At 42.2% G+C, this 22263-nt stretch overlaps 1 protein-coding gene across 1 annotated transcript in view; it reads left to right on the top strand.

Annotated features, from left to right (window-relative positions):
- The window catches only part of celsr2 (cadherin, EGF LAG seven-pass G-type receptor 2), a 61125-nt gene that overhangs the window by 16409 nt on the left and 22453 nt on the right, over positions 1-22263 (top strand). The window contains exons 2-5 of the mRNA XM_041033536.1: positions 4819-5526; positions 13842-14064; positions 19051-19166; positions 19258-19346. Of these exons, the coding sequence (XP_040889470.1) occupies positions 4819-5526; positions 13842-14064; positions 19051-19166; positions 19258-19346 (1136 nt within the window). The remainder of the gene's footprint in view (positions 1-4818; positions 5527-13841; positions 14065-19050; positions 19167-19257; positions 19347-22263) is intronic.

Here is a 22263-nt window from a genome sequence, read left to right as displayed (position 1 = left end):
TCTGTGATGACTAAACCTCCACTCCCTCAGTGTACACTCTCCGCTCTTCTTGTATTGACGTATGGATCACCGCTACCACCCACACAATGCCGTACACAGCCTTGGCAGTCCTGTAGCCCCAGTGTGTGTTTAATCTTTTCCCTGGCGCCACTTCCTAGCTGAGAGCATTCCTGGCACCCAGAGGCCCAGAGGGGGTCGAGCTCTGGGCTGAGAGCAGTGTCACACTTCAGAGCTGGCACCTTGTCTCGTTACCAACTAAGCATCCCTCTTTTCCTCCTTTTTGGCCCGAAACGTCCCGCTTACCCTCCGTTCCTGTGCGGAGTATCCTTCCGTGGAGAATGACCTCTTTGAAGGATGGTCTGGTCCCTTTCAGGGAAGATTCTCCTCGCACTCAGTTTCCCAGCGCTGCGTCTAGGTCTGGAGCTCTGCCCGAGCTCCCAACCAAGAATGTGAATTGGCAGAGGACATAATTAAGGCGATGTCTGTCCTTATACATGGCCTAACCTTTAAGAGCCTCTCTTCACTGAGAGCTGTGTTTTTCTGGCTACTGTCGCTGCAGAGTATCAGTTACAATATTACTTGAACAGATAAAGAGAAAACTAACTGAGGCAGAAAGGAAACTGTAAATTGTTGTTCAGAAGTTTCTGTCAGCTTAGTAAAAATTCCAGTGTCTACAATAAGTAAAATGTTACAGTACCAAACCTGTGAGTGTCGTAACACTCCTGCTTTTACTGCACAGGCCTTAATATGGTGTTTGTTTCCAATGAGACTTAGCTGTTTGAATGCACCTCTGTCTAAAACCTGGAATTATAAGAAGTAAAACTGTCGGATTTTCACTGACAGATTGTAACTGCATATAAACCCCACCTTGATTTCAATAAGCCTTTTGTGTGTGTGTGTGTGTGTGTGTGTGTGTGTGTGTGTGTGTGTGTGTGTGTGTGTGTGTGTGTGTGTGTGTGTGGGTTTTTCTAGCATCAGATGTTTTTTCTAATGTGACTCATGAAGTCACATTAGAAACACATTAGAACATCGTAAACATCTCAGCTTAATGAAAGTCACTCTGTTTAAATCTGTGTGATCACGTACAAATACAAAACCAAAGTGCCACTTTCCACAAGTTTATGTCCTAAAAATGAAGACTGTCCTAACAATCGATTAGTCGATCAGCAGAAAAGTTTGATCACTGATCATTTAAGTAGTTCTTTTGGCCAAAATTTAAATGTAAATATGTGTTGGTTTTTATATTGAGTTTCCATCATAAATCACTTTTTTTATTTTTAAGTTTTGAACCATTTTTATCTTCTGACTCCTTGAGAGATTTTCTTACCTCCAGATTGAGGAGTACAGCCTTAAATGATTAAATGGTGAATCATAAAAATAACCAGCAGATTAAGTGAAGATGAAAACAATCACCAGTTGCATCTGTAGTTGTAAATTTATCCTCTGTGTGAGAAAGTAAAGAGCCTGAAGTGTTCTGCCTTTGTGTTCTCCCTTGTCATGTGCAAGTGTTTTCTTGTATACACAGGTGTTTGTCTGTGAGTGTGTGTGTATGCGTGTGTGCTTACAGTAAAGTGTGAATTAGAGGAGCGACCCTGCTTGTGTCTCTCCTTTGATTTTTTCCCCACTTCCTCTGCTAAGGCCCTGTATTATTACTGTGCTGGAAGCGCTTGACTGAAAGCAGAAGGATTAAAGCCGTGTCAAACATGCTTCTCTGTCTCACTTCCTCTATGACCGCCCCCCCTCGCGCCATCCTTTTCCTCCCCCCTCCTTTGGCACTCTGTGTTTAAACTCGCCCAGTGCCAAATAGGGATCTGGTAACTTTGGGCAGTGCTGTTTGTTTGTGCGAGTTCTGCTCGCAGGTTCTGCTCTCTGGCCAGGATCCAGACGCCCCAACACAAAGCGGCCCATTGATTATTTTGGAGGGAGAGGCCGAGGCTTGTTTTCATCACACATTTGATTTGACTAAGCCTGTTTTATGTTTGCTCTGGAGGCTACGGAAACCTGCAGGCCAGCGGTGGGATAGACAAAATGACAGTGGTCTCTGTTTGTCGTCTTAGAATGAGACTGTAACTTTTTAAAGACAAAAGTTACGTAATCTTCCTCTTGCCAACCAAAACTTGAATTTATAATTATTAACTTCACTGCTCAACACACTCAGGGGTTTTCGTGCCACAGCCTTACTTGGTCTGGTATGACCAGTAGCATTCGGAGGCTGCTGTTAACAAACTTAAGGTAGATGCTGCTGTGGAACTGAGTCTGAGTTCATGACTTTAACCAGAAACCAAAAGTCCTATATCAGGTTATATTATAATGTCAGAGGATTCAAATGAGTGATTTCATTGTCTATATAGAAAAACTTTTAGGTGATAGTGCCATTTTTCCCCCAGATATTAAAAGCCCCATCCGAAGACGATAAGATGAACTTTTGATTACTCATAATGGGAGAATGAAGTGAGACCAGTCAGTTAGACAAAACATCTAAACTGGTTCCAAATTTTAAAGAAATATTTAACAATTAGATTTCAAATAAACTGCAAAATGCTCAGATTCAGAGTTCAATTTTAGACAGAAACAATGCAAACTGTCTGTTGTGCGATTATGGGAGGACTTGGGCTCCTTGTCAGTGGGCGGAGTAATTTATTGCAGCGTTTCACGATCTGCTGGATTTAGAGCAACCTTGAAGCTGTAACAGACACAGATCCATATGTTTTGTGCTTGTTAGCGGCATAGTGAACCTCCCTTTGTGTTCTTTTGTGATTGGACAGTTTATGATCGAAGCTGCTTTCATTATAATTTTACTCCTCAGTGAGCAGAGTGTGCTGGCTGCTCCTGTCAAAGACATTTCACTGATACTGGATGATAAGCAGTTTTCATTTTATTGTAAAGGTGATCACAGTAGAAAAAACACCCAAGAAAACAAGCTTGGCAAAGTCATGAGTCAATGTAAATGGAGTACATAGGCTGTGGTATGTTTGCCATGCAAGACCTAACATGATGCAACATGATGAAACAGAATAACGTGTTGTACAATCAAGACCTACTGTACAACAGAAGACTTAAAAACACTTTATGTCTGCATCGAATTGCAACCAATTGAATGCTTAAAGGATGCAACAATAAATGGGTCTGGTATCAAAACAGCAAGACAAAAGACAAAGGGATTTGCTGAGCTGAGAAAAGCTTTAACTGTTTTTGAATTTGAGATCTCTGGCTTTCAGTATGGCTTGTATAATAAAGTAACATCTCTGCTTCCCTAAAGAAAGGAAAGAGCGAGCTATGAACACAGGTGTGAAATTGCTGATTAGAAACTTGGAATGTGTTATCAGTTCTGGCACATGAGAAACAACCAGAAAAACACTCATCTGAGCCAGGAATACAACTTTAAAAAATCACAGATATTTATCAGTGTCAGTTTACACACAATTTGTAATGCCTTAGCTTTATTCGTTCATTCTGAATCTACTTTTGCAACCGTGCTGTTAGTCTGTTTACACATATGGGTCTACTGCAGATACCTGAGCCTGGTGTTAGAGGAGCAGCTGCTGCATAAATCCTCCACCATGCATGTACCTGCATCTATCCCGTAGTCGCAGCTGCTCCATGTGTTGATGCTGCAGTCGCCGGTTGCTTTGATTTTTGTAGGATTTGAGTTTATCAGCACATGTTGTGATAGAGTATCAGATGACAGCTTTTGGAGGATGAAAACATGGAGCCAAAGCCTGATATAGCTTATTCCTCTGTACCATTGATCTCTTACTGTTTCCAAAAACTATTAAAAACACCTCAGTGAACCATGTTATTACACAGGGTGACATGGTCCTTCATTACAACAAACACAGACACTGTAGTTTATGTTGACTCAGTCCCTTAAACACCGTCCTGCTGCTAGAAATACTCCCCAGCAAAAATCCGCAGCTGAAAACAGTCCCAAACAAATTCACTATTTACTGCTGTGTGTGAAATCTGTTAAAAACTACAATGGCCAGCTGTTTGTGGAAATTACTGAGCCTGTTTTCTATTTTTAAATATATTTTCAAAACATTTTTAAAGATTTACGTCCACATTGGGAACCAGTGGGGTTGGGGCTGAGAGCCATAAATAGAGTAAGGAAGTCAGAGAGTATTGAAAGACATTGCTGGTTTGGTCTTTTCATGTAGTTTGTTGACAGAAACAAAAATATAGAATATCGCCATCGCCTGGAGTTTACAACCTTTTCTGTCTTCATCAGAAGACCAAGTTTTCTTGGTTGTCATGGAAATTGATCTGTTGACATCTGAGCTCAGCCGCTGTTTCTTTTTACTAGGACTCTCTTTTCATGCTTCAAGAACAGGTTCACAATTTCTGAAGTCCGTCTTAAAAACATTAATCAACTTCCCAAATGAACATTGCTTGCTGTAATCATTCCTCCTGTTCACACTGATTATTAAGACGTCTTTTCCTAAAGTTCGTCTAAGTGATGAGGGATAAAATCCACAGTCCTTCTGTGCAAAAATATGGCGTTGTTTCAGTTGTCTGAGTTAGACAGATTAAGTGGATATCTTCCAAAGTTACAGTGTTTTTGGTACAAAATTCCCTCTTTGTGTTACTCTTCCTCCACCACAGCTCAGTTTCAACCTATCCATTCATTTTTAGGAAAACTTCCACAGAATGATTGTGTGATATGTTTGCTATTTGTTGACTTAGAAAATCAGCTTAAATCAAAAGCAGTGCCAATGTACTTGAGAATCATTTTTGGATCCATTAGTTACGAACACTGCTGTAATGTGCCATCAGTCTCATGTTAACTCCCTGTTTTCCTGTTGCTTCTGTCTCTTTCAGATGGCGTCCACTCAGTGTCGGCCCAGTGTATTCTCCAAGTCACCATCATCACCGATGAAATGCTGTCCAACAGTATCACGTTGAGGCTGGCCAACACCTCCCAGGAGCACTTTCTCTCCCTGCTGCTTGCGCAATTTCTTGATGGCGTCGCCCGCGTCCTGTCTGCCGCCCCTGAAGACGTTGTCATCTTTAACATCCAAGACGACACGGACGTCACTGCTCGCATCCTCAACGTCAGCCTGTCCGTGGCTGTGCCCGTGTTTGGGGAGGGACACCAGCGGGCAGGAGGGCTCGGGCCAGGAGGCGACGGGCCTGGGAGAGGGGTCGAAAGTGGAGGTGGAGAGTTTTTCGGCTCTGAGGAGCTCCAGGAGAGGTTGTATTTAAACCGCAGCCTTCTCGCCCAGATCTCTTCACAGGAAGTTCTTCCCTTTGATGACAACATCTGCCTTCGCGAGCCATGTGAGAACTACATGAAGTGTGTGTCGGTGCTGAAGTTTGACAGCCTGGCGCCGTTTGTTGCTTCTGACACCATCCTGTTCAGACCCATCCACCCCATCGCCGGGCTGCGCTGCCGCTGTCCCACCGGCTTCACAGGAGACTACTGCGAGACAGAGATTGACCTCTGCTACTCTAAACCCTGCGGAGCCCACGGGGTGTGTCGCAGCAGAGAGGGAGGCTACACCTGCGAGTGCTTTGAGGACTACACAGGTGAGAGCCCCCTTTTTACACAACTAGTGTTTTTTGTTTGTTTTTTTAAGACTCATCTCAAGGCTTCATTAACTAGTTCACCCCCCCCTTTAGCTATTGTTGCTCTAGGCATTAAGCTTTCTGTTCAGTTTACAATGTCAGATTTACTGCTCGATATTTGTTGTATTTTTTTGAAAGAATAAGTCTATGATTTCCTACAGATGTAAACTAGATTGACACTCAGTAGAGTGTACACCTGGATCTGCCCCTTTAAACTGGATCCACACCAAAATTTTAATTGTCCTTCCTTGGCCCATGGTGCAAATCAGTTCAGCACTTTTAGTGTAATCCTGCTGACAAATAAACAAACCAACAAACAGACACGAGTGAAGATGAAACATCCATGGAGGAGGCAGCAAAAGCAGCATTCTCATCTCATGCCGCCTAAATTTGAGCTATATCCAGCAGATTTTGCCAACTGTAGCTTGACAGCTAATTAACTCCTATTACTAGTTAGTTTCTCACGTATGATTGGACAATCACAGTTTCAGGGATGAGAAAGAGCAAACTGTCATGTGTAGTGCCACTAGGAGGTGAAAGGGCACAATTTCTGCCAAGCTGTCCACGTGTAACCTTCCAAATGTTAATTTCTGTCTCCTTCACAAAGATCCCACGGGAGCTTTAATGCCTACATCTGTCCCATTCACGGCCCTCTTCAGCTCTTTATTGAACCTGGTTCTTTATAGACACAGACTGTCCTGTACACGGGTGACTGTAGCTCTGCAGACAAAGGCTGAGTGATGAGTTATTGATTTGATTAACACTGTTACAGTCAGCCACAGAGGAAGTAAACAAACCTGTAAACAGCTGCTATACATTTCTGTGATTTTAGAAATAGTAGTAGAGCCACATGGGTTTATTATTTTTGTTTCTTGTTTACTTACCAGATCAAATTCTGCCATTATCACTGTGCTCCTAAATTTTAAATGATGAAAATGTCTGTTTATGCTTCGCTTTGCTGCATTTTTGGTCGAAATCTATTTCTGTTCGTGTGTCTGTTTGTGTGGCTACTGAATACCTTGTGTACGTACATACTTCTTTACACCTACATGCGAAACTTCATCCTGAGTTGTAGGAGTGGATTCTGTTTCAAAGCTGACGTCCAAAGAGAAGAAAGAACGATGATATAACAAGCTCTGTTTCCTCACTGATGCTTATTTTGGAAGCTAGGGATGTTCAGAGACAGATTTCCTTTGCATAGAGTGTTTTGCACTGAAGAAAACAAGAAACAACAATTTCTCTGTCCAGAGTAGTATCGCTGGGTGGAATAAAGGAAGGAAATTATTAATTATAGATGTGTGCAGCACAGATGGAGAGTGTCCCCTGGCTGTAAAATGCCCTGTGGTAAAAATACCTAAGATAAAAAAAAAAAACATATCACAAAGCACACAGTATGTCGAGACAGAGGGGACAGAAGCTTCCGTTTTCAGAGATAATGAAGAATTAATTTATTACTGTTGGCAGCAGAATTGCGAACCAGTTGCAGGAATTATTCAGTCTCTGATCCAAAAATTATTCACATCCTCAAAGGGTTAAAGACTGTCTGCATACTCGGTTTAAGGGGTAAGGGGAAAAGGAGTTGAAAAGGAGCTTAAAGAGGAGGAGAGTTAAAAAATGCTAATTTATACAGTATGAATAGTAGGGAAGTTGCCCCATCTTTCTGTTGAGAGGTTAAGTGGGTCAAATCCTGACTTTTTAATGTGATGTAGAGTTTCATCTTGTCTTTGAAGAACCACCCTGGTTGGTTCATTACGTGTGATTAAAGGGTAATACTTTACTTTTTTCTTCGCACTAGTTAGAATTTTTGCCAAACAGATAAACAGTTTGCAGCACAATATAATGTAGTTATATACAGCTGTGTTTATTGATTTGTCAGCCATTTAAACTTCTCCAATGGTGCACTCATAACTGTGTGCAGTTGATTGATGATTGATTCACAGTGTAATTTCGCTCCAATTATTTAACATCTTACAGTATTACAAAGAAATCCTTACAGATTGTTGACAGCATTAATGAACAGCATTTATTTATACACATCTACTATCATTCACAGGTGATTTCTTCCAGAGCTTTCAACCACACTTTGTGGCTTTCATCAGCAGATAAAGTTTTGACCATTTCCATAGAGAGTAAAGAAGTGCTTATAGAAAAATAAATAAATATAATAAACATGTACTTAACAGAAGTGTCATTTTGGGGCAGAATCATTTTATGTGCAGGTGTTGAGCAGCTGTGCACTCTAAAGGACCACTTCACCTTTCTCCCTTTTTTAAAAATCTGATTTGAGCCTCAACTAAAACCACAAATCCTGTTTGCTGCCAAACAAAATGTTTTTCCTGTTAAATATGAGCTAAACCAGAGTTCAGAAACTGCAGAAATCCACGTTGTTGCGTCTCGGTAATGGCATCGCTTCCATTGTTCCCCATCAAACATTAAAAGGTTTTTTCACCTATTTATGCGGCTGTTTATAAAGCCTGAAATAGTGTCGGCATTTGAGTGTGTGGGCCTAGTCACTCAGAGTCCAGGTTGAGTGGCACTTACATATTCTTATGCACAGCTGTGGGTGTTGGAGCTGAATTGTAGGTGCTTTTAACGTGAATCGGCAGAGAGGGAGAGTGAATGCGTGAGTGGGTGAAGTGGGCGTAGTTTCATTCGGGCACACTGAAATCAGCAGTCGACCACAGTTGGCCACATCAGTCTCCATTAGTTGGGGGTTTGGACCCAGGTGCTGGTAAATCTAGCATGCAGGACTTTGCAGAGAGTGAATGTGGTTCTTTAGGTGATTATTTCAGATGTTTGAATCACAGTCAGACTGTTTGATCAAACAAGGTCGTTCAGGCAGGTCTCATTCTGATGGATTTTCTTGTGTGATCTAAAATTCCCAGTTTTCTGCTTCAGTGAGTGCTGAGTTCATCAGTCCTGACACTGTAGTGGCGCTAAATTGCTCAGTCCATGTGTTTCAGGCAGGTAGCTAAGTGCTGCAAAGCTGTGATTGTATGTGTGAGAGGCTGGTGTTAATGGTACATAGACATGGACACGTTTTACTATGTTCGTGTGGTCTAAAAACCGGGTGCCCACAGTATTTTTGAGGTGTCTGACAGTGTTGCGGGGACCAAAATGCTGGACCCCACAATTTTAAATAGCTGTTTGAGGGTTAAGACTTGGTTTTAGGGTTCAGGTTAGAATTAAATTCTTTATGGTTAGGATAACGGGCTAAGGAATGCACTATGCCAGCGACGGGTCCCCATGAATATAGTAAAACAAGTATGTGTGAATGTTTGTGTGTGCATGTGTCGTAAGTGTGTGTGTGTGTGTTTGTGTTGGGGAACTGTTGGACCGTAGGCGTTGCCAGATGGTAGCAGAAAAGCAAATGAAAAAATATAACAGCCATCATCTTTGCTGTTCTTCAAAAGGACAGAGTGAATGATTTGGCTCGGCTGAGTCATTCTGCAGACGATGAACAACAAGATGTTATCTTCCTTTAGTTCGCACACACGTTTAAAACACACAGCAGGAGGAGTAACACTCATCTGTTCAAAGACTGTCTGCATGCCACCCTGCATGTCTGACTGCTGACCTTTTCCCCTCTGAATATGAAAAGTTGTTTTATTTTATCCTCTTGTAATTCATTCAGTAACTGCGAATACATTTGCGGGGTTTTAAAGCACCACAACACTTTTGGAACAAAAAACTGGTAAATGTTCACACTCCCATTTTCAAAACACCTCACGCCAGAGTTTGAAATTAACACCTGCCAACCACTGACAGCCACCACAATTTGCCTCTGAGAGATGGCATGTATTAAAAAAAAAGTGTTGCCAGACACACAGGCTGTGTTGCAATGAAATGAAATGAGAACATTTGAATGCCTTAGTTATGTACAGCTTGAAATGTTTTCTTGTAAACTGAGCTATGCTGTGCTTTGCAATAATTTGCAAACCACAACTGTAAAGATTTAGGTTATACTTATAACATCAAAAAGTGTTTGAAGAAGCATAATCATTAGGAAAGTCTGCAGTCGTGGTGATGGCTGTGTGAGGATCTACTTGAAAACTGGATGAAAATTGTAGAATAGCTGTCAGATGTTTTGTCAGAAAGAGAAGAGTTGTTTGTTACTTTGGTGGAATTGAATTGTTTTGGGCAGGTTCTGTTTATTTAGTTTTCATTTTGTCAGCAGTCGAGTCCAGAGAGAAGCTTGGGACTGTTTTTCTCTGCATTCTCTTTAAATTAAGTCCAGCGAGGAGTGTTTCAGAGTATTTCATCTAGATCCTCAGCCTCTAGATGACCTATCATGCGATAAGAAGATTTGTATCACAGATACAGCTCGAGGTCATGTGTCTCTTGTGTTATTGATCATCTTATCTCATTATTCACCCTCATAATCCTGAGTGGTTGCTTGCTCCAGCTGAAACTGTGTAACCGTCCTTACACCAACCTCCTCGTCTTCACCTGAATCATCTGCGTTTGAACAAACTGAGTCTCTGCTGTAGTGGAAGTGGATCCTGCTCTCAGCTTCCCTGAGCTCAGAGCTGTTGGTGTGTGTCCGGAGGGATCCACCCGTTCTGTTTCACTCAGCAGGGAGAGCCGATGCTCTGCTGTTACCTAGCAGCCCAGACACACCTGTTCAGGTTTAAGATCTCTGAGGAAACCTTGTCTGCAGGAACAGTTTGCACACATGGGCGGTGCACAGTTACATTACAACTTTTAAAGATAAATTCTCTTCTAAGGTTTAATTATACACTTTCAAAACAGCTCAACGCTGCTTTTGATTGTGTGCTGGTGTGGATTTTAATGTGAATATCTGTCACATTGGCAGAAACTGGTCAATTATAAGTCTTATTTGTCACATGTTGTCCATTTTGTTTATTCTCTCTCTCTATGAAAATCCTTTGGGATCAATTTATGATGAAGCAGTACAGCGATAAAATGCAGCAGATCCATTTTGCAGATACATGGGCACTTATTTTTTTATTTTTTTATGTTTGAGAAAAGCAGGAATAATTTTGCCAGCGTGTAGGCTGAAGTGCTAATATTTTAATTTGTAATCCATGGAGTGGTTTGCTTTAATGGACGCAGTTTATTTTAACTCTGTATTTTTCAGAGGCAAAGTGGTGTTTGCCTAATATTCAGTTCAGCTTATCTGCAGTTTATGTGTTCAATCACGTCTGTAGATTTATTAACCAATAAGACCATAGCTGCTGTCTAAATAAAAACAGGATCACACAGGAGTGTGGTCACTGGGATGGACTTATAGAGGAACGTAAATAGAGCAGAGGAGAAGAGTTTGAATTATTGATCAGGATATTTAGTGGAACTGTGAGTGCGAGACTGCCCCCCACCCTTGGTGTGCTGCTTACCTGGCAACGTAAAGCTGCTGTTCAGGAGCACCTGCGGTAAAGACGTCCCACAGGTATCAACTAGACACTGATAAGCACTTTATCAGGTATCAACAGGGAGTTACAGCTTTATAAACCTGCACCCGTCTGAGTGTCTCAGACTGAAATCCCACAATCTGAGTGTCTCTGTTTAATACAGCTCTGTTTGCTGATGCAATGTTTCACCCCCGCGACAGCTTAAAGAAACACAAGTAGTTTATTGCCTACAGCGAGTTGCTGAATTAATAACGAGGCAGACAGCACTGTAACAGAAAGGCTTTATTTTCCAGCCGGCTGGCCAGCAGTGGCTGTTTGTCATCAGGAGGTATCAGTAAGAACATGACAGGCTGACAGGGTGGATGGGCTATTACGCTCCATTTTGTTGCCTGTGGAACAGAGTGACACAGACATGGCACCCTGACATATTGCAACTTTTTATAGCACTTCAGAATAAGGCATACGTATGGAGCTGTCACGGATGGATTTGTTAATAGGTTAAAAAAAAAAACCAAACATTTATTGGTCTCTCACAGATCAGGGATAATCCATTATAAAGACCTTTCAGGATGCCTGGTCGTGTGACCTACAAGTCAAAGAAGCCTTCATTAATAAAACCTTCAGTGATGAAAGGTTGAGGGTTTCCCACTTAACAATAAGCCATCAAGCCTGCAGTAATGTCAGTAAATCTTTAACAAAAGGTTTTGCCTTGATGCTCCGCTGTCCTTTTCCTGAAAGTGGGAGGTCAGAAGTTCGTCAGAGGAGCTCCCTCCTGTGAATTTAAGATCTGACTAAACAGATGAAACAAACTACATAGGCAGAGGGTACAAACCAGCTAATAAACCTGGGCCCACAACCTGGCAACAGGTTTGCTAAACTGCAAAGCATGAATTAATTATTTGCCAACGTTAAGTAACAGCTTAAAAACCTTGTGTGAGTCATTTGTCTTAAACTGCAGCTGAAAGTTTAATCACTGTCTTCTGAATGAAGTCTTTTTTTTCCCCCCTCTGTGGTCCAAAATATCCATCTATGTAAAATCAGTAACTGTTCAGTCAGTGTCAGCCACTTTAACGTCTCATCCAGCATCTCTTGAATTTGCTTTGACTGAATAGACGTACCCAGACAACAGCGTCAAAACAAAGAAACTTGCTTTCAGAGGCCTGTGAATAGAGTGATTAATAGACACAGAGTAAATAAAAGGCCTGTGTATCAGTGGTGCTGGATGAAGATGTGGGATCCGTGTGTGTGTGCGCCAGTGTTACAGTAGTGCTGCACACAGCGGAAATCTTCCACACTGCTGGCTGAGTGGCTTTGACACAAATTCCAGCTCACGCATGGGAGAGCGAGCAGTCTCGCCTGAGCAACTGCTGCGGCCTCCTATCCCGAGGATCCAGACAAACGCCACATGTGAGCTGGACTTCAGGGTCCTAGGAGAACGAAGACTCTTTCACCGGGTCACAGTCAAACTGTCTGTCGCTCTCTCAGTATACCAGTGCTGTTCTGCTCTGCCCCTTCGCAGTGATCGCTGTCCGATTCTTGCTTTGTTGGCCTGATGTGACCTGAAGTCCTGTGTCTCACTCTACCCCTCACAGTTCAGCTCAGTGAGATCTGGGGCTGCAACAAATGGTTACTGTTTTCAATTAATCTTTCAGTTATTTTCTCTGTAAAGTGATCCGTTGTTTTGTCTTTAAAGTGTCAGAAAATAGTCATAGATATCTTTGTTTTTACCGACAAACCCCAATACTTTAAAGGATTATTTGATTATCAAAATAGTTATTCTTGATCAATGACCAATTGACCAGAAAGTCAGTCAGTTTTTGTGAGTCATTAAATCTAAAGTGGCAAATAATATCTTTGAACTCATGAGTTGCTCACAGACATTTTACTCTTGATTTCATCTGATTTGAAGGAATCAAATTTTCAAAGTTATGGTATTGTAGTTTGGTCTTGGTTGAAAAATAAAGGGATCAGATGTTAGCTTCACAAACAGGCAAAACATCTGAGCTTTTGACCAATAACATACATGTTTTTCAAAGGGTTTGATGAGTCTTTATAATGTAAATTCTCAAAATAGATTTACATTTCAGTTTTAGATGAATTTTAGTATCTGACTAGCAGGAAACAACAGGTTGTTTTTTTTCCATGGCCTGATGGTTTAAGACACCCGTCAAGTAGCTGCAGCTGATTCTGCATGATGTACCCCCCCCCCCCCCCCCCCCCCCCCGCTCTCTGTATCTCAACTGGCACTATCCAAAAATGCAAAATGGAATGAAAAAAATAATCAGAAACATTGTAGTGTCACCACGAATTCACCAAGTGTCTGTGAGGTGTGAATAAGCTGAAAGTAATCATCATGAGCCACCACAGTCTGCAGAAACTGCAATCATGTTATTTGATGGGTTCAGAGTCTGAATGCATTGACACTTCCAACTCACTGCTTCCAGCCATCAGGTTGTCCCACTGAATATGAATGCAGCACCAACTGCAGCCATGTTCCCAGAGGGAGGAGGGGGAGTCATGCTGGGTGTGACACAGAGGAGAGAAAGTGACTGAAATGCAGTCGAAGAGAAAACAATGTAACTGAAAGTCAGATTTCCTCCCATACGCTTTGTCAACAGTGTCACAATTTTTCATGCAGTCCTGTATGTTTGTTACAGGTACAGCTGTATATTTCACAGTCCCTGACACAAGGTGGATAATGTTATACTCCAAAATGGCACATTTCGGACAACTGCAGAGAGGGAAAAAACAAATATGGCAGTGTGGCGTCCCTGAGGTGGAAGCCACAGGGATGACTGAGGCAAAGCTTCTTGTCATAAACAATATTAATCCTCATTTCTCTCCACCTTTCTCCTCCTTCTCCTCCTCCTCCTCCTCCTCCTCCATCCATCTCTCTTTGTCCAGGAGAGCACTGCGAACTGTCATCCCGCTCCGGCCGCTGTGCTCCGGGAGTCTGCAAGAACGGCGGCTCCTGCGTCAACCTGCTGGTTGGAGGGTTCAAGTGCGAGTGTCCGCCGGGCGGCTTTGAGAAGCCCTATTGCGAGATGACCACGCGCAACTTCCCCCCGCACTCCTTCCTGACCTTCAAGGGCCTCCGCCAGCGCTTTCACTTCACCCTCTCTCTCACGTAAGCACCTCCGCCTCCCTGCAACAAGCCGCAGCTCACCTGCATTACCTGCCCTGCTCCATCGCCTTTCAGTAATCTGTGATTCACTCCTCCTCCACCCCCACATCCTACCTCTGCAGGCATGCTCTCTCCACTGAAGTGCTCTCCCCCTCCTCACATTTATGTAACCATAATGGTGTTTAATAGCAATAATGGGGCTCACTGAACAACAGGCATCTCCTGTAGAGCCACTTTGGTATCAGATTATAGCATCTGTGCTAAAAATACAGAACCACTGCTAAAATATAGTGAATGTTAGAGGTGTTGTACTGAAGCGCAACTTGTGCGGTAAGTGTTGGGAAGAAGGTGAGCTGAAGGAGCTGAGTTTTTGGAGAGGAGACTTGCATAATATGAGTATGTTAATCCTTCAGCCAAGAGTGAGTCTGATCTTATTACAGTCAGTGTCACTGGTCACTTTGAGCTGTGAGTCAGCGCCTGGCCTATTTCAGCACAGTCTCCCTCACCAAGGTGAAGCCTGAGATGATGAGTGTGCATTCACTGTCTATGTATGCAGTGTCATTACTGTAGTTTGTGAGTCTCTTTTCAGTAATTTTTCAATACTTAACTTGCCTTTTAATGTCAGTTTTAAGTTAGGTTTTATCTTTAGTGTTTTTCTCCCCAAATGTTTGTCAAGTCAAGTTAAATCAGTCTTATTTACTACTGAGACCCTTGATTCCAAAAAGGAAAAACTATTTGCTTCATTTTCCCATTAATACATCTTTAAAGGAATATTTCAACATTTTGATGATAAGATTGATACCACTCTCTGATCAGCTTAGCTTAGCACAGGCATAACCCTCCATAAAACAGTGAATTGACTGTAGCTTCGTAGTTACAGACATGAGAGTAGTATCGATCTTCTCATCCAACTTTGGCAGGAAAGTGAATAAACATATTTCATCAAACTATTTTATGGCATTTAGTCCTGTCATAAAGGTGGCAGGACTAAATACTGACCACATTATTTAATGTTACGCCAAAGAAAAACACAAGTAGACTCGGTGCAGACTATTTTCAGACTGGAAGAATTTATGACATGAGAAGTGCAAACAGCGCTGTCATTGCTAACGCTGGCACTTTCTCTGAGAGCTGGAGGTGCTATCTCATGCCATAATTAGCATTTAGCAAAAATAGCAAAGATTTGAGCCCACAGTTCCTTCTCTTTTCTACACAGCCCAGAAAGAAAGAGCTGTCTCATGCAAATTTAGTTTGCATTAGTTTTAAAAGCAGACAGAACAGTTTTAGGTTCATTTTTTGCAAGATATCGTTTTTGTTTTTATTTCATCTTATGCCGGTCGCTGGGAATTAAGCTAAGCAAGTTCTAGTCTTACTTGGCAAAGATTACTGTAGTAATAATAATGTAATTATGAATGCACCCTTTTCACCTTCCTCAAACATCTTCAGATGTATAGAAACATAATTTCTTGGAGACAGTGTTGATTTTGCCATCTATGTCATTTTTCATCCTTTGAATGTTAGAAACAGTAATTGGGATGCAGGTGCATCTGGTTGAGGTCGAGTAGATGAGCTGTGAATACCACTCTTGCAAAGACAGCGGTACCTCCAATCAGCATGGATCCTCCATGTGATGAAATGTAATCAACGATAAAAGCCGTCTGTTCTGTTTGATATCTGTCACAACAAGTATCACCTCTCGAATGGTATCACAGGGAATGTTGTACTTCCATTTTGCTTTGCGTATTGTAATTCATGTCACCTTAGACATGCTTGGCAGGGGTTGACACTCACAATGGATGCCAGTGGAAATAATATCCCCCTTGTGAGCTTTATGGACTCGGCGCTTCTTAAAGCGAGGTTCAGATGACAGTCTTTTTTTGATGGAGAACTGCTCAAACCAGTTTTGAAAGCGTTTTACGTATCACTGGCAGGTCAGAGAAGCTGTGAAGTAGCTGCTGTGTAAAAGGTGTTGATACCGAGAGCTCGAGGCAGGTGAGGTCAACAAGTGGCTCTGTTACCTGAACCTGCACTGATCGGGTTTCTCCCAGAAAGGGCTTCTGTTATGATGAATGGCTCAGGATGTGGATCTTGTTCACTCCGACTGACGGCTAATTTTAGGTCTCTTTCTATCACAGCTTTGGCTCTGGAGCTCCACAATTAAGACTGAGATTTCACAAAAAAAAAGCACAGAGTGTGATGGGATCAGCGCTGGCTTGAACAGATTATGATGATATTTCTGCTGAGGTCTTTTACATCTTGATATCTCTGATACTGAACTGTGACTGAACTGAACATTTCCTAATTAGCGCTTAACACAAATAACAGTGAGGCTGATGTCATTAGTTTTGCAGGCATTTCGACACAGACCAAACTACAAATTAAAAATTGTGACCTGGTGATTGATGAAAAATTAAAGGATCAACAAAGTTATTACAGCTCATCCTGCGGGGGCCTGAATGTCAGCACCAAATTTTATCAGAATCCACCTTGGAGTTGTTGAGAGTCTGGACCCGATTTAACAGCTAAAAATATTTAAAAATTATGTTACAGCAATAATAATCTCTTTCTTTTCTAGCACATCATTTTATTTCACACTTACAGGTTGTAAAATCAATAAGCGGCTCGTTTTCATTTCCTCCCCACTGCACACATCTTATACATTGCAGCATGTTAGGATAGCGTGACACGGTTCCCTACATAAGGGCAGACTGGTTGTTATTTTTACTGATGGATGCCTAATGTGACACACAGTGATGCCAGTTGAGTCAGTATTTAGTTCCGGCTGATTACTCTCATAGTTCAGAGGGGCTCGGGGGGGCAACGCGGCACAGCCTTTTAAATCGATACGTCAAAGACTTGAAGTCTAGTGAAGGGAAATAGACTCTGGATCTTAATTCTAGTTGGCGCTGTGTTTTTTTTAAAAGTGGATGTATAGTAGCTGTCTGACTGCTCTGTCTGTGCTCTGTCCATGCGGTGATGGTATTATCAGCTGGAGCATCAGCATCCTCTTTTCCTCTGAGGCCGTGATTATCGTTTTTCTCAGTAAGCAGGTCAGTGGTGCTGTGCCCCCTGGCTCCTCTACAGCTGAAGAATACTGCACAAATGGCCTTGTATACAGTAAACCCTCAAACCCTGAAGACTGAAAGGAGTGTTTGGCGGGGGGGGGCTGCTCATGTTGTCTGAGAGCATGTATAGATATTTGAATGTATGAATGACATCCTTCCTCTAAAGAAAAGACTCGCTGCTTTGATGGTGGCTGCGGCACCAATTTGGGTTGAGAAAAAAAAAGAAAGTCACGCTAACTTTGCGGTTTTCAGTGTTTCAGAGGCGGATTGACATTGACCTTTCTGAAACAGAGCTAATCAGTGCTACTGAGGAAAAAATTAAGCTCCATGTTAATGGAGTAAATGATCAGTGACAGTGACCTTACACACCTCTCAGCTGACAGATGTGCACAGGAGACTCATTGTTGGGTCCTCTGTGGGATGGATAATGAATACATCTGGTAGTTAGAGCTGGATTTCTTTTTTTTTTCCTTCATTATAACACACTTATCTCACAAATCCCACTGACCCATTTCCATGGGACCAGATTTACGACCACAGACCACAGCTGACAGGTAGACGTGATATTTTTAAACCATGTGCTCCACCACACACCTCCAGTTATATCCCTGTTAGGGAGCGAGGCTCTGTCATCAGTCTGGTCCCTGTATTTTGAACTCTGTGTGCGCAGAAATATTGAAATGTGCATTAATATGCGAGGATCATGCAACGCGACGGCCCTGGGCACTCTCTGGTTTCACCATCAAGATGCAAACAGAAATCTGAAACTGAGGCTGTTGTTACAGCACTGGCAGCTGTCTGCATTCTCCACCATGAGAAAATATATTTCGAAGCAGTTGTCGTCATTACTCTGAACTGTCTTTTCCTGTGCGCTTCTTCCTTTCTTGCAGTAATGCATTCCCTCACCCTGCTGCTTTGACATTGCCCTAGTTTTCTGTCTGTGTTGTGTTGTGTGTCTGTGTCGTTTAATGTGCCTCTGTGATATCTTTTCATGGCACGCAAATTCTGTATTCCTTGACTGTGTCTGTGCTGCAAACGTGACTCTTATTTTAAATCTGGCTTGACCTCATGCCCATGATTAACCTCATTATCTGTTCAGTGATCTCTGCAGTACCTCTGCATTGTTGAATCTTGAGCTCATCTCTGCAATAGTAAGTTGCACGTCACACTGCATCACTGTGCGATACGAGCACTTCAGTGTGAAAGGAAAATATTTTTAAATAGGCCAAACCCGACCACTGCCCCCTTTCTTTTCTCTTGTCTTTTTTTCTGTTAACACAGAGTACAGGCATGGCTGACAGCATATGCTTTTACAGTACACTTGTCAGTCATTGCATTCGGTGTACATACTGTATGTTCAAGGTGTTACTGTATAATTTTAGTAGTATGAACAAATCCTGTGCAAGCCACAAACACATTTGTTCCTACTCAAGATAAGTTTTTAAAATTGTTACAAATATATTTTTATTTTATTAAAATAATAATCACAATGAAAATTGTGCATTTTTATGGAACTATTTTGTGTCATGGATTAATCCACATTTGTTGCTTTAGTATTTGCAGCAGCAGGATGGTGGATAAAGTGCAGTGTCCATGTTCAGTGTGATGAAGGAACATGTCAGCCAGTGTAATAGTGTGGCTCATTTTTGTGTTTTAAATATTCTTTGAAGACAATGAAGCTCTGTGGCACAGAGGAATTACAGAAAGTTACATCAGGATTTGGCTACACAGGAAACACTTGTTGTTAGTGTTAGTGCGATCACTTCATTGTTGGTTCTGCTCTTTTTATAACATTTTTTGACAGGAAGAAAAAGGTAGAATATCACCAGCCTTATTTGGTGACTATAGAACAAATGAATACATAAAAAAAGAGTTTTGAAAGTGAACAAAAATGTAACTACATAAAATTTATTATTTTTTCCAGATTTGCCACCAAAGAGTCCAACGGTTTGTTACTCTACAACGGCCGCTTCAACGAGAAACATGACTTCATCGCCATGGAAATCATCAACGAACAGATTCAGCTCACCTTCTCCGCAGGTAGAACCGTCATTGGTTGATTAATTCTTTCTCCTTATGATTTACTCTTTAGAGTGCTGTGCAGTCATTCCCCTCTTTGATTGATTCCCAGGTGAGACCAAGACTACGGTTTCGCCGTACATCCTCGGAGGTGTGAGCGACGGCCTGTGGCACGTGGTGGAGGTTCACTACTACAACAAGGTGGGACTGAAAATGAATAAAAAGAAAAACTAGTCCTCAAACAGTGAATTAGCAGATTTCACCGAGGAGGTTTGACTGATGAGGTTTTTTATTTATCATTTGTCAGAAGCATAATCCAAAACATTTTTGCTTGCTTGTTATACTTCTGCATTTTAAAATAATAAATATACAACTCTAGAAGATTTGATAAGTCCCAATTTATAATATGTTGGACATTGCTGAATAGTTCCTTTAAAATACCAGTTAAAGGAGCAGTTCAACATTTTGGTGAATACGCTTACTTGAATTAAATGATTGATAGATTGGACAGAGCTAGGCTAACCGTTTCCCTGTGTTTCTGGTCTTTTTTTGTTGAGCTAAGCTAACCAGCTGCTGGCTCTAGCCTTATTATTTTACCATGCAGACTTGAGAGGGGCATCAGTCTTCAATGTCATTTCCCAAAATGCCAAACTATTCATTAGGTTTTATCCTCGTTTTATTTCCATCTTTTAATTATAATCCAAGTGCTGAAATGCCTTTGGTTAAATCTGTCTGCTGCTGCTCTCCTCTTCAGGTGTGGCAGCACAATACCAGACATAGTTATTTAAAATATTCAGAGTGAAATCAGGTCACAGGTTTGATCAGCTGCAGGCGTCAGACTGTAGTTATCATGACGAGTTGTCTGTTGTCTGTAGTGATGAGTGGCAGCTGACATGCTTTCTCAGTGGTCTTAAGGACATCCACGGGGGACAAACTGTAGTGGGTGTAAACCAGAGTGCAGACAGGAAACCCTGAACTGTGTGAGTCGGTCGTTCTGCCTCTTTAGTGCTGCTGCTCTGTCAGACTGAAGAATCGCTGCTGACAGGCTGATGATCTGGAAGAGAGCCAACGTTCCAAGTAGACACTGACGGAGGGAGAGACACAGACAAGGGGAGGGGGTGAGGGGAGTGAATGAATGAGTGAATGAATGAATGAAAGGCAGGGAGAATGTTTTTCCAGACACACTCAGTTTGGGCTAAATATGTTCTGATACATTTCTCTATAAGAACATCAGAACAACTCAGCCAGCGGAGGAATGTATGGAGCTGTTGTCTCTGCTCCCTCAGTACTTTCCCAGCCAGGACCAACGAACAGCATGTCACATCTTAGTCTATTGAGGAAGTCACTTTGCATCATAAAGATGTTGCCAGGCAACACCCCCGCTGCACAACATTTTTCTCTTCAGTGTCTATGATAACATGGCCATGTCAGATTTCAGCCAGCAGAAGTAATGAAGGGGGAGAATCTTGTCGACTTCTGGATAAAAACTAGTTGGATCTTTGCCAGTGAGAGTCTCATTAATCATTTTTGTACAAAACCCCAAAGTCTAAGGACACTGATTCTTTTGTTGTTTCACTGACCTGGAAGTTTTACATCTGTAAGTGTGCTTGAGGATTTGATGATTGTGTTGTTATGTGAGGTTTGCATGTACAGCACCAGCTCTGGAGCAGATTTCTGACAGTTACAAGTGCATCGTGTCGATGTTTGCATTTGTAATTTCTGTTTTATTTTTTGGGGGGGTTTTTTTGGCCACTTGTGAGTAGCAGAAACAAGTTGTGACAACTAGACTCACATAACATCACCTTTCAAGTTGGTATGGGGAGTTAGTTTATTTACACATGCAGCAGATATGGAGCCACATTGTTATTCAGCTGCACTTGTGTTTGCAGCCACTTGCCGAATGTAATTCCAATATTCACTCGATTTTAACCCTACCAACTCCTGAAAAAAAAAAAAAATCTTACTCAATGCTCCACTATGTTCACCAGCGGGCCACTGACAGTCTGCTGCTTGATGCTGAGCAGGTACTGTGTACTGTGTGTCTTTAGAGTGTTTCACTGCTTCCTGCTGTGGCTGAAAACATTCCCACGAGATACGGTAGCGTAGTTTCATCATTATGAGCCACCTCTTTCACTTTATCACATTGTTATCATAAAAATATCGATTATAGATGCTTCAAGTGTATGTTTTGTACCCATTTCATAAAGTGAAACGTGTGTATTTATTACACATGTATGTGTCATATTGAATACATAGCATACTTTTAGACTTAAACATCCCAGAAGTGTCCAGGTCCATGTCCAGGTGCAGTCATGCTGTACTAGCTGAACTAATCCTCCCCATCCTCCTTATGTTCCACATCCTGTGAGTCACTGAGGTAGAAACATGGCTCCTCCCACTGGAGGTATATCCCATGGTGCCCCACTCTGACCTGTCCCTGTCCACAGGGGGTGGGGCAGGGTGAGGCGGGGAGGGAGCATTTTAGATTGAAATGTGGCTTTCAGGATGGTGGGGGACTGTGGAGAATGGCAATGACCGCTGCCTTTGTGTTTGGCTCTGCTTCCTTTGGGACCACGGGCAGTGAATGATGCGGCCCTGGGGAAGGTGCCCCTCTCTCTGTTCTCCAGCGAGGACAGAAAAGTGGAGCAGGAGAGGAGCGAAAGGAGGGTAAAGAAAAGCCCGGAGAAGTATTGACTCGGGCTTTGAACAGGGACGCTGCGCTTCAGGGCCGACCCCTCTTGTTGCTATGGTTTTTCCAGTCAATCTTAGACCCCATATTTGTGCTGCTTTCTGACATGCTCCTCCTGCGCAACCCCTGTCACCCTACTTTGACAGGGAACTCATATTCCCATAATCCCCTGTAGCGGCGGGTGAGAGCAATGTTTAATGTGGTCCTGAGCAAATATGTGTGTTCCAGTCAGTGCTGACAGGACAGGGTTTTGTGCAGCAGAAAGACATCATGACAGACAGTCATTATTGGAGAGTCAACAGCCGTGACTGATGGCAGCAGAGGTCAGTGAAAGGAGCGTCCAATCTGGAGCGCTGCCTGTTTCAGAGCTTTCACAGCGGAGGGAAAACCGTGGAAAAGAGCATGTCGGATGATTTCACCTTTGGCAAT

The sequence above is a fragment of the Toxotes jaculatrix genome, chromosome 3 (assembly GCF_017976425.1).
Source record: "Toxotes jaculatrix isolate fToxJac2 chromosome 3, fToxJac2.pri, whole genome shotgun sequence".
Classification (NCBI taxonomy): domain Eukaryota; kingdom Metazoa; phylum Chordata; class Actinopteri; family Toxotidae; genus Toxotes; species Toxotes jaculatrix.
Note: the sequence above shows the minus strand (reverse complement) of the source record. Positions and strands in the feature narration are given on the sequence as shown.